General features: G+C 42.9%; 1 protein-coding gene across 1 annotated transcript; it reads right to left on the bottom strand.

The window, feature by feature from the left end:
* Positions 1-4,728: 4,728 nt before the first annotated feature.
* adamts1 (ADAM metallopeptidase with thrombospondin type 1 motif 1) lies at positions 4,729-10,028 on the bottom strand. The gene is given in 8 exon segments (NM_001104716.1): positions 4,729-6,431; positions 6,511-6,686; positions 6,898-7,076; positions 7,189-7,375; positions 7,492-7,949; positions 8,029-8,161; positions 8,241-8,581; positions 9,142-10,028. Coding segments are annotated over 8 exon segments (2,805 nt in total). The 5' UTR covers positions 9,731-10,028; the 3' UTR covers positions 4,729-5,689.
* Between the last annotated feature and the right edge of the window lie 3,190 nt (positions 10,029-13,218).

Raw genomic sequence — 13,218 nt, 5'->3', positions numbered from 1 at the left:
CTGATTTGTGCTATAAATTCAATTTTATTTTGATTTTTCTTTTTTAAATTAAGGATTTTACCGTCTACATGTCAGTCTTGCTTATTCAATGTTCAATTTACAGTGTGGGCAGCGGGCTTAGATGGCTTGAGCGTTTTGCTAATTTAGCACGCGCTAACACTGTTTTGCTTTATTAAAATGTTTGTATACATTTAAAAAAAACTTCACGTCTCATCTGATAGTTAATGTGTTTTACGTTTGTAAAATATGTTTATTTACAACTCGTTCTAAAAGGACATTAAGTCAGACCGGAAGCGGCTCTGCCGCACAGGAAGAGGGCGCACGTGAGCTCAAGTTTGTTCTAAAGTTTAATGGGAGTCCGTTATTTTACTGCTCTAAGTGCAAAAACGACGTATCTAACAACTGAATCAGCTCAAACATTTCTTAAAAGTTAACTTTCAGTCAGAACGTTAGTAATAAATAATGGAACACCAAAACGTTTGAAATGAAAGGAAGATAAGAAGGACTTATTTGTCATGAGGTCATGAAGATTTTTTTCGAGAATGAGAGCTTTTTAATGCAAATAAAGGTAAGACCGCTGTGTGTACTAGTATGAGTGAAAGAACGCTTCTGCCTTAGCTGGTGCTAGTTTTTTTTTTTTCATTTAATTCTTTATTTTATTGGGAGTCATTTTGAACCACTGTACATTTTACATTCTTTCTTGACCTGCTATTCATGTTGCAAAGATGCTGATATGAGAAATGAACCACAATATTGGGTTCATATGTTTGAAAATAAATTTGTAACTCTGACTCGTGAAGAGTCAGTGCCTCACCTGCGCCACAACCTTCACCGCACGTCACTGTTTTTTTCCAAGTTTGGGAAGTTTTTGTTTTGTTTTGTCTATGCTTTTATTTTGAAGACGGTGCTGTTCCGGTGTGTCATGGCGGATCTGCTTGACGCACCAGAGCGCTGCCTGTGATCACGACCCCACAGATGAAAGTACAATCCGAAAAATAATCAGAGACCACGCAGAGAGTTTCCTCAGGCAGACTGACGTCAGCTTTACATGAGTCAGGACATGTTTTTAGGAGGTAAAGTGCTAAAAAAACAACAGGAAGTGCCCTACTTTTGATATACTTATTTAAAAAGTTAAGAGAGTTTGGGAAAAATGTACCATATAAAGGCACCGGATTTAGGAAATCAAACGAAAAACATTAAATCCCATGACTTCAATGTATTTATTGCAAAAATAGCCATGAAAATTAAACTTTAAAGTAAACAGAATTGTTGTTTTTGACGTAAACCTAATTAAATATGGCCTCACAGTTCTTTTTTTTAACCTTTTTGTTTTTTGGAGTGCAAATTAATTAAAAATAACTCAAATAAAATGGATATAAATTTATATAAATATATAGTAAACACACGCTGTAATGATTTGTCTTAAATTTCCTTTTTTAAACTTCAAATTCATGTATAGATCTCTTTTTTTAACCTTTAACCTTTGTAAACAGTAATAAATGTCAAAGGGTACCTTTTTTTTAACCATTTCTTTTCTTTAAACCAACATATTCTGTATTCTTACATAAATGGATCATCTGTCATTGATGAACAGCTAATCTTAATGAATTAGATTAGTCTCGATCACTCCAAACTGGTAAGAAGGAATGAAGAAACAACTGCTTATGTTAACCCAAACATACCTTACCTCAAAAAATGTCTCTATCTTTTCAGACAATCTTCTGTAAAACAAAATGTCTGTGTTTACCTGTGGTGACCTAAAACAGACCATTCTGGTTGCAAATTAAATTTAATCAAGTGATTTTGGATTAAAATAAGACCTCATCCGGCATAAAAAATTATTTTAATCAGGTTGCATTCGCTCATGAGCCACAAATCAATGTAAGTGAATAACAGAAGTTCACAGCATTTAAGTTATGACTGTAACACAATCGTTCCACAAACTCGTTAAAATATGCATTTGCCTGGAATCGATTTTTAAAATATGTTTGTTTTATTAGCTGGTAAACTGGGTCACATTTGCAATAGTTTAAACAAACTTTTACAGGCAAATCAAGGGTGGCAAGAAGGATGAAGATAATTAAGTTGTTGGAAAAGCCACCCACCGTGTGGACCGGTGATTCATGATGCCTTCCAGATGTTTCTTTCAGACTGTAATGAAGTGATGGGGAGACATGTAAAAACAAGCAGGTACAAAGTCGAGCACCTTTTAAATTTCCGCTAATACAGACACAATTTCCCCTAATTTTTTGTTATCTTTTTTAATTAGTTATCATCTCAGAAAGAAAAGTCATTTGAGTTCAGTCTAACATTACAAATCGTTTTTTTTCTTCAATACCGTAGCAAACAGAACTAGATGATCTCCTGAATTACCTGTAATTACGAGATAATGATCACCTTTATACGGCAGAGCAGTAGATTGCTGTCCTTGTAAAGCAACAGGAAGTGACAATTTAGTTCTGGGCTTTATTGACAGTACTTTGTGAGCTCAGCAAGAGCCCAGAAAGTTTACGAGTCATGCAATTTTCAGCCTAGTGACAAAAGCTGTAAATAAATTGAAGAAAACTTTGGCTGCAATCACAATTAAATGTTATTCAGACAGAATGCATTGGTTGGAGTTCTTTATCTGAAAGATAAATACTGTGCATTAAACATAATTTGCGTTGATTAATATCTAAAAAGGACTTGCCTGCAGCCCAATTGCTGAAAAAGCTACCTGTGAATCAAAAAGATCTGGGAGCAGAAAGCATCTTGGTAACTCACTTGTCTGTCCGGATTGACGTCAGCAGTAATTTTAAGGCCAATTCATTCACTGTGCTTTGAAGAAGTTATGCAAGGTGGATTCTGAAAGGTAACCAATGTTGCCCCCTGGTGGTTGAGTTTGATCATGAGCCAGGTCCTCTTGGGACTAAGGGCTTATGATCTGAGTAACTGTTTGACCCTTGTGCTATCTTAGATGAGCCCACCCTTACATTGACGTGTTTCCCTACCATGACAAAGGTGGATAAAGGTGGAAAGATTTCATGTCATCCATGGACACCAGTGAGGTTGACAAATCATTGAAGAAAAAAGGTTCAGCGCACTGTCTAGTGGGTCTAGATGACCCAACTCCCAATGTTAAAGTGCCTAAGATAGCACAAGGGTTAAAAAGTGATATTATGTATGTAAGGTCAGCATTGAAACCTCACATTGTGGAGATGCTAGTTCAAATCCTGGCTGAAGCTTGACTGTGTGAATTTGGACGTTTTCTAAACCTCTGGCTTCCTCCCATGGTCCAAAATCTGGTCTGAAAGGTTAAAGGAGATCTGTTTTGCCCTACATGGCGCATTTTTGCTGTTTTTAACATGTTCCTGGGGTATTATTCTGATCAATGAAGACATATTTGAATAAGACTAAGCTTAAAGGTGCATCTCAGAGTATTTCATTATTCCAGTCGATGTGAATCAGCAGTAGACATAAGCAATTCTGTTTAGAAAGGAACGTATTTGTGACATAGGAATACGCCGGGGGGCCACAAGGTCCCTACTCTGAGCTTATAGCAACAGGAAGGAACAAAGGGGTGAGGTTTTTTCTGCGCCAACGGTCCCAACCACGAATCAATGGTGAATTTCTAATTAACTCCTGCCGCTCTGCAGAAATTAAGTCCTAGTTGGCTAAAAATGGCATAATTATAATTTATAAAAAAGACCACTGGGAACACTTTGAAAATACATCAAAAGATTATCGGAATAGGACTTTGCATAGAAAACTGATAGAAGGTAGATTAGACCCAAACAGCGCCCTCTTAGGCTCAATTATAGTGGTGTTAGGGGCTCTGGAGATTAGACTGATGAAAGCATCTGGCTTTCATCTGAACGTTCAGTCCTGTTTAGAATGGTCCAGGTAATTCAGGCAAGTCCTTCAAATTAAAGTTGGACTGTCACGGCGTATGTGGGTTGTAGACCTATTGCGTAGCTTTACGTCATTGAAATTTGACTACAGTAAAAGCAAAGCTATCAACAACAACACTGGAGGTCTCACTTTTTTCCCCTTGGCTTTTGGTACTTCGTATATACACGTCATTCAATGTTGTTTGAGGGAAGATTGTGGGCGGTGAAGCGGAATACGCTGGTGCTGGTTTGGCGCTTTCTTTTGTCGTAATGACCTTCCCCTATTCAATAGGTTTTATTGTGTGAGGACAGTAGCTTCGCCCTGACCAGTCCGTTTCATTTTTCTACAGACCTACAACCCACAGGAGCCCAAAAATGATACGGTTCAGTCCGGCTTGATGGGTCCATTTTATAATGGAAACGCTCAAAATACTGTACTGGGCCATTCAGAGGAAACAAGGCTTATGAGTGAAGGGATCAATGAAAAGGAAGGTGGTAGATCTTGAGGACTGGTGTTGGGTTGCCCTGTCCAAGAGGAAAGAGTTGGTTTTGTTTTCTCGGCATGTAGTTGCCACTACTTTATGGACTATTGATTGTTTTTCTTCTACAGCTTGTTACAGATTGTATCAAGATGATCCCTTTATTTCTTATGATTTGACTCTTTGGGTGAATGTCTGCTTGGAGAAACAGTTTCTACATTATGGTAACGTTTTGGATGCTAATCAACATCTCATAAAGTGAAGTTGGAGTTAGGCAGTCTCTGAGTGTATTACCCACCTCTAACCTTGGTAATGTTGCTGCCTCAGCAGGTCAGACATCAGTAAAAGTTCAAGACAAAAAAAACTCAGGAGACAACCACTGCACAAGTCAATGCAACGCTTTATTCATGAACCTAGGACCTTATATATATATTTATAACACTGTATAAATACTCTGAATATTCTACTTCCTTCTGTGATCTCAATAAAACAAATAGAAAATAACTTTTTATTTTAGAAAAGCAACATGATTATATTTACCAGGCTGTACAAAAATAAATAAAGTCTGAATATTCTGTACAAAACCGAAAGAGAACAAGTGAAAACAAGCCTTCGCAGAAGGCACGAGAGACTTACTTATGAAGTAGTTGTAGGAGACAAGTCCCTCTTTAGGTCTTAACACACACAAACACACACACACATACACACTCCTCTTTGGTCTTTCAAAGTTTTCCTCACAACACAATGAGTAGACGAGGGCAAGATATGGCTAGTAGAAAGTACTGAGACATGTTGAAAAACTGTTTGATAACGATGTGCCACTGGTTAAAAAAAAAAAACAGACAAAGAAGAAGTGCTTTATGTTTGCGATAAATAAAAGTGACTTTAAACGCTGTTTATTTTCCATACCTGATGGGTTAAGAATGAAGGTTATTCTGTTACTTTTCTTTTTCATTGAACTATCAAACCCCAGATCTCCTTGTTCTGTCCAGCCCAGCTTGGACAAAGATACTTGAGCTAATGCAACACTCACACAGTCACTCACACGGAGATATGACAACAGCATGGTACACAGCATGCTGTTTTAGGAAACTCAGGAATGTGCTGGTTTCTTCCTCTCATGTGCCTCTGCTGCCGGGTATAAAGCTGTTGATGTTGCTGCATCACCACTGTTGTACATTTGGCGGCAGGGTAAACGTCACAGTCACCAGAAGCCTTCTCGTTGTTCATGTAAACATTCATTAGCCCTTTTAGAGTGTCCGTGGGAAAAGGAAGGCATTGGCGACGGGACTTTGTCTCAGAAAGTTGGGAAGTGGAGAGGTCAGCTGGTGGACGCAGTCCTTAGCAGGCGGTCTGATTGCACAGTTCCAAGAGGGGCCGTGGCTGGTTTTTAGAGTCACAGCTGTCATTCGTTAACGTACGGCCATTGTGCCCAATGCAGCTCAACTGACGCTTGCGGAATCCCCGGCCGCAGGTCTTAGAGCACCCTGACCACTCTCCCAGCAGCCAAGTTGGACATTCTTGGGAAGCGCAGGGCCGTGAGGCCAGAGGACGAAGCTCTTCAGGGCAGTCCAAGGATGGTCGTCCCTGTGGGTCTAGACACACAACCTCTCTTTGTTGAATGCCACCTCCGCAGGTTTGTGAACACATGCCCCACTCCCTCAGAGTCCAGTCGGCTGTGCCTACATCCCGGATGGCGTTGATTGACTGCCGGCGAGCCCCGTTGTTATTGGAGGCTGAAGCTCCATTGTTGGGTCTAGGTGCAAAATAGCTGTACTTCACGCGAGGTCTTGGGGCTTCCCCCACTGACAGCACCTGGATAGTAAGAGGCTCAGGGAGCGGCGCAAAGCTGCGAAGCCGCTCCAAGGTGGCAGAAGAGCCACTGTACCTCAACAGAGCTCCTCTCATAGCAATATCTGTCTCCATGGTCATCAGTTTGTAATCGCCGTTTAAAAGATATGTGCCGTCCTGACGACGCACCGCCAAGTAGCTGTTATCATTGCGACCGTTCCCTGGAGCACGTTGTTTGACATCAAGGTGGGTTGCACCAGCAGGGACAGTTATAATATCCTGATAACCAGGCCTGAAAAACATTAAATATTAAAATGATTTTTCAATCTATGAAATAAAAGCCAGAAATGTACAACCTGACAGGCCCTTACCTTGCACGGTCGAGGGAGCCCGACACTTTCTTGCAGGTTGATCCATCTCCACCACAAACACCACACTTATCAAAGCGCCTGTTAGAGCCAATGATGCGATCACATCCAGCCTTAACGCACTGGCCTTGCACACATACTGAGGTAGAATCTGGGCTGCAGGTCGTCCCATCAGCCACCTGGGGTCAGCAAAAACACACAAACGGAGGCTTGTCAGATGGTTTGTAACTGTGTTGAGTCAAAAGATTAACTCTTTTTCTAATGCAAGAGTGAAAGCTTAACTTTTTTAAAATAGCTGAGGCGTGGGAATTATTCTGAGATCACTAAAACCTTCCTCCTATTTTATTCTGAAGCAAAATTATTTTTATAAAAGTCCCTTTGTTTACTGACCTTAGGTTTGAGAACAAAGAAGTATCCCGTTCCCTTGGCCCGGCACACCAACTTGCAGCGGTCTTTGGGTGAAACTCCGGCATACTTGGGCACCCATTCGACGCCTTCGCCTGAACCCAGCGACACCTGAGCTGACATGTCATTGTGGGCCAGACACTGTTCCTCACGGAATGACAAACCTGATGATAAAAAGCAGGAAGACGGGTCAGATTTATTGCAACACTAAGAAGGCAACTATTAATTTGAAAACTGCAAATTAATTTTTTCCAAATCTGTAACAGAATGTCTTACCATTGGTGTCTGGGCAGGTCTCCGTATTGCAGGAGCGATACTGAATTCTCTTGCCCTCACAGAATTTCCCTCCATTTTTTGGTAGAGGGTTGTCACAGGAGCGAAAGGAATACTGAACTCCTCCGCCACAGGTTCGGGAGCAATCGCCCCAGGGTCCCCATAAGCCCCAACCACCATTGACTGGAGTCTGTAAAAAAATAAAAAATAAAATCCGTTTTGATCAAGAATAGGCCCAAAATGTGTTAAAACACAGTCTCTTATGGTCAGACAAAGCAGAGGTCAGTTGGGTAGAGTGATTCCTACCTGATGTTTGGCAGCCTGGCTCTTTGTGAGACATTGTCCAGCCAGGCAGTAGCTCTCGGTCCCGCATGCTGTCCCATCGGCCCAGGGGAAGTTCTTGGTCTGGCACACCATCAGACCACTTGGTAAAGTCACAGTGCACCACAGAACTGCACAAGTGCTACTATGCTCTTGGCAGTGCTTGGAGTCGTCGCCAAAGATAAGGCGGCACTGGTGGTTCACATCATAGACTGTTCCCGGGAGAGGCTGCGGGAGCGGCTGAGGCTTGACAGGCTTGTCCAGCAGGCACTGGCCATAGCCATTGTCCAGGAAGCTGGTGATCATGAGGGCTGAGCAGGGAGACCATGGCTGCTGCTGGTCCAGGTTAGACAGAGTGGAGGCCATCATGTGGGATCCCCAGTGAGGCCCGTTCACACCAGAGCAGAGCTGGGCATCATCGTGCGGCATGTTGAAGACGTGACCTGGGATGTATGATACTTTTAATGCCATGCTTGAGTTTATGCACCACCATGCGTTATACTAACACATCAACACTCGTACCCAGCTCGTGTGCAACTGTAAAAGCTGCTTGGAGTCCATCATCCTCAATTATTGAGCAGCTTCTTTCAGGGTCGCACACTGTGCCGACATCTGCCATGCCCAGGGTATCACAGTTCTTGGCACCGCAAAGATCCTAATCAATCAGATGGAGCTCAAAATCAACATCCAAAAACTCTTTACCACAACTTTTATCTATTTGTCATTGGACCTACCGTCCTGGTGAACAGCACCGCTGTGTCGTAGTGCTCCGGGTGGCGGTCACTTGTGGGGTTGTGTTGCCGCTGCCACTGGCAGAAGTTGCGGAGGGTCATGGCTGCGTTGGATGACACCTGAGGGCCCTTTTCCTCCTCGTACACCACCAGAAGCTTCACCACCGCCAGGCTGATAGAGTTATGGATGCTTGGGTGACGATAGAGGCGGGATGCCACAGCCATGATGGTTAGGAGGTAGGGTTTGAGCCCTGCACCGTGGAACTCAGCCATGGACTGATCTGCCACCAGCATGATCTCGAGGTAGCGTGGGGTGGAAACGAAACGCCTGGTTCTTTGGCGAGCTGTAAGGAGACCAGAAGAACGTTAATGGGATATTACTCTGTTAGAGACCAGCGGCTGCCTCATTGTCACACCACCCATGGCTCCTCCTCCTCTACTTCAGGGACTCTAAAAGTGGCCTTCTCTAAATTTGTGACAAAGCCATAAATTCTTGGGAGAAATAAACTCCTTTGGGGCGACTTGTACCAGGAGTTTAACCTCTCAGCGCCAACCAGCTCCAGTTGTCCCCATCGCCTGCTCCCCCCTCCTTTATTCCTTCTGTTTCCACGAGTCCAGCCCAACACACACATGCTGACATTTATTCCCTCCCTCCCTCCTTTCCTTCCTGGCCGCGCGCTGACAGCGCTGTCAAAGGGTGGCTGAGTGCACTGAGCACGCTGTACAGGGCGCACACATCCATCCAGAACTCTGGAAACACTTTTGGAGTAACAGAAACATTCTTTCCTCGTAAATTTGTTTAAAATTTGTCAAAGTTTTGCGTACTTTTTGTAGAGTTTCTGCTGTGAAAGTTTGGGTTTATGCTGAGAGTGAGTGATGGTGTGTGAAATGCGCGCGAGACTACCTGTCTGTTCTGCGTTAGGGGCTCCGTGACTGGCCTCCTCTCCCGGATTCTTTGGCATTCTCTCCTCGTCCTCGTTGACCCCGCACTTGGAGCTCCCTTCCTCCTTGTGAGCCGCCCGGCTTCTGCGCCGAATCGAGTGGACCTGGTCCAACTCACTGGAGTCGAGGGGCTGAATGAAGTATTCATTCCCTTCAAAGAAGAAGCCGCCGCTCAGCCCGCGGCAGAGGTTGAGCGCAGCGGCGGAATGCGCCTCTCCATTCACGGTGCCGGAGAAAAAGCAGCCCGGTTCCGATCCGCTGTCGGATCCAGCCAGTGCCGGCACGGACTCCGGGCTCCCCACAACATGGAAAACGAAACCCGGCGCCAAGAAGGTTTGGTCAGGTTCGAGCCGCAGAATCAGCTGTTTTCCAAACACGTCCAGCTGATAGACCCTCATCTCCCCGACTTTCTGCTCCTCTTCCGCCGACAGAGTCCGCCACGGTTCGCGCTGGTCCGGCTCCAGCCGGACCGGCACCACCGTGCTCTCCTCCCAGGTGCAGAGCGCTGCGCCGACGCACAGCGCGACGATGGAAACGTGTAGAAGCCACATTACGCAGCGCTGGGATCCAACAAGTAGTAATCAGAGCAAAGTCCTTCAAACAGCAAAAAAAGGAATCCTTTCGATATTTCTTCCACAAAAGTGTCCACAAAATTACGCACGCGCACACAAATAATCTTCAGAAAAATCCAGTGCAGAACTCAGAGGAGCATCTCCTATCTGTCTTTGCAGGAGATGCAAACCAAAGCTGGAGATCAGCAGTAAATTCCAGTGGCTCTCTTTATGCTCTCAGACTTTTTAGAGGTCAGGAGGCAGCTTTCTCAGACCGTCTAGTCTGCTGTCTGCTCTTGCCTTGCAGTCAGACCCGAGCCGATCCTCCTATATATAACTCTCACCCCCCTCCCCTGGCCCGGGACCACCCCTTTCCTGAGGGCCCTTTGATCTTGGCGGAGCCAAATCCCGTGCGCAAGGAAAACGCAGCAGCGAGTTGGAGCGCTGCCACGATAATCAATCATCCTGGTGGAGTGGGAGAGAATCTTTTTTCCCCCCTCAGCCTGTGCCTTTCAAAAGACTCATAATACAAGTCAAACCAATACATTTGTGTTCGGAGACCAAATCCAAACTAAAATAAAAAAACTTCGTTGTGAGTGCAGATTTGATTTTAAATTCACTTTATTTCAGTTTGAGATGTGGGGACAGCCGCTCTCCGGGACCCCGGCTCTCCACCTTACAGCCAAGCCGGCTTTGGCGCGCCTCAGGAGCGAAGAGGGGCTACTGAGGTTTTAAGGTGGACCAGCCAAGTGTTGCTACGTTTTTCCAAGACTTCCAGCCCTTAGACCCCCCCCCCCCCCCCCCCCCCCACACACACACACATGCTTTCTATTTGCGTTCCTATGCACAGTACAGTTGAATTTAATGAAAATCACTTTTAGCGCGAATCCTTTAAGCCTAGATAATAATATAAAACCTAAACATTTTAAAAATATTGTAAGTTTTAATAACATGCAGTTCAACATTAAATTTAAAAAAACAGTAATAAATAAACATATTTTCGCTTGAAATTATGCAAAACTAATAAAAACTTTAGTTTGAGAGCAGAAATTTCATACAAGTCCCCCTTAAGAGGATTGGCCCTGAAAATATAAACTATTGCAGTTCAATTGTTATCCACTGAAGGGCAGACATGTTCTTTATACTTCATACAGGGAATGAGAGCTGTGAGAGACAGATTCTGATGTTTGGTCGACAGGGGGCGCTGTGGGATTAGAAGTACAGACTCCCAAAATGTCAAAGCAGGATTTGATGAGGCACGCGGGGGCGACGTGGAGAGTTCAGGTCACCAGCAAGGAGCCCAAATCATCTCTGATTTTCAAGAAATGATGTTTGATGTTCTCAAAAAACAGTAACGCGAAAATGCTTTACTGACTTAAAACAATTGAAATGTCAATTTTAAGGCACAACATAATGAAACAAAAAATTACATATGAATCAAAGTCAAAGCAGAAATAGAATTAGAAACCTGAATGGAAACCTGGGAAATCTGTGTTGTTGATTTGATCATACCTTGCAGGGATTCAGAGGTGTTTGGGAGGATTCTGTGACAAATTGGGGGAATCATCACCCTCACCTGTCATCACGAGATGCTTGATGATAAATTAAACTGATAAAATAAACTGATGGGTGCTGTACGTGCAATTTCTGCATGATGTACATTTTTTTTAATGTTTTGCATACTTCCTGTTCAGTTGCAGCGCAGGCAGCGAGGTTAGACGGGGCGATCTTTAGAACAGGGCGTGCCTTTTGCTAACTTGGTGTGAGCTACCAGTGTACTGCTTATACATTCTTACTTTAGATCATGTATTTCATGCTTGCCTATCGTTTATGTTTTTTAGTGTTTGGATCTGACGTAAAGTCACTCTGAAAAGACAATAGGGGAGACAGGAAGTAGCTCAAATGTAGAAGGGAATCGTGAGTTCACGTTTCTTTCTTCTTCTGTGGTTGTAAATAAAGTTCAATAGGAGTCTGTTATTTTTTGAAATAGTCTGACTGACTACAAAAATGGCAGATTTCTCAAAATTAATTGAAACGTGATGTAATAAATAATGGAGAACCAATGCTGGAGCTTAACCCTTTAACAACAGTGTTTACGTTCTTTTGACTACTGTAACTCTTCAACCGTTTACGCAATTAACATCATAAATTGCAGAACTAGTTAATTTATAACGCAATCTAAGTAAATGGGAGGATTTTGTTGCACAGAGAAGAGACTTTGTGCCATCATGCAACACTTTATCTGAGTTGTGTGTTGCATATTGGTTTTCTCGGATTCACGTTGATTAAGTCTGCATGATATGAGAAAAACTTGTGATATGCGATATTGGTGATCAATATTGCGATGGCGATATAACTTGCGGTACATGAACAAATAGCAAAACAACCAAAATCATAATTTCCATTTCACTGCAACAGTTTAAAAAAACACACTCCAAATGACCATCGTCTACATAGGAGGCGAACACCCAATATATATTTTAATAAAGTCATCTATCTATAAAAGGGCTCCATCCGATTGGTCAACAATGTAAAGGAGTCCATCCGAGTGGTCAAATGCATAAATGGATTTGTTTTATTCCATAAATACTTCAAGCTGCCATAAGATTGTTTTAGAACATTTAAGGGAACCGTTTATTGCCATTTCCACCTACTTTCGCGATATGTGTTTTTCATAAACTTGGCCTAACGTTGATCGTATAAACGGCTAAAGACTTACTGTAGGTCGAAGGGCGTGGTATTTAGGTGTCTTCAGCGAAATCTCTGGTGTTAAGGGGTTCAAGCTTCAAAGTTTACAAAATAAAAGTTGGAAAATTATTCTAGTACTGTTAGAAGGAATAGGATTTTTACACCAAACACTAAAGATTTTACATTTTTTTTCTGACCTGACATGTACTTTCTATGTTTATGGAATAAATGCTAATATGAGTGGTGAATATAATGTTGGAGCAAATCTTGTTCTTGGTTTAGATTAGAACTTGGTTTGTTTTGGTATTGCTTTGAGTGTATTTCTGTTTTATTGCACTGTGACCTACGTTACAGTCAACCCCTGGTGGCAAAGTGGAGTTTATAACAGCGAATAGATGTCAGTGTACAGGAGGTCACATTGGTTTCACGAAGGGTGTATTTAGACTAGAAAAGTCAGATGGTCCGGATGGAGTCCTGAACGTTGTGCTTGGTCTGTACTCAGACAGCCTTCAGGCGGACAATTCCTTTATGAATCCAAGGTTGCAAACAGAACCATGTGACTGAAGATGTCTTCAGTCAGTGGCCAGGAATTACAAGGGCGGGGCAAAGCAATGAGAGAAAGAATAATGGAAGTCCTATGATTTGCAATCCTTGGCTGCAGGTATGGGGTAAGGAATCTGTGGAAAAGATACGTTTCATAAAGACAAAGATTTATGTGCTGACTTTTCTTTGTCTTGAGCACTAAATTTCCTCTGTTAACAAACTGTCAAAAAGGGTCACAGGGTGTAAACATCGTAAAC

Source organism: Oryzias latipes, chromosome 2, assembly GCF_002234675.1.
Source record: "Oryzias latipes chromosome 2, ASM223467v1".
NCBI classification, from domain to species: Eukaryota; Metazoa; Chordata; class Actinopteri; order Beloniformes; family Adrianichthyidae; genus Oryzias; species Oryzias latipes.
Note: the sequence above shows the minus strand (reverse complement) of the source record. Positions and strands in the feature narration are given on the sequence as shown.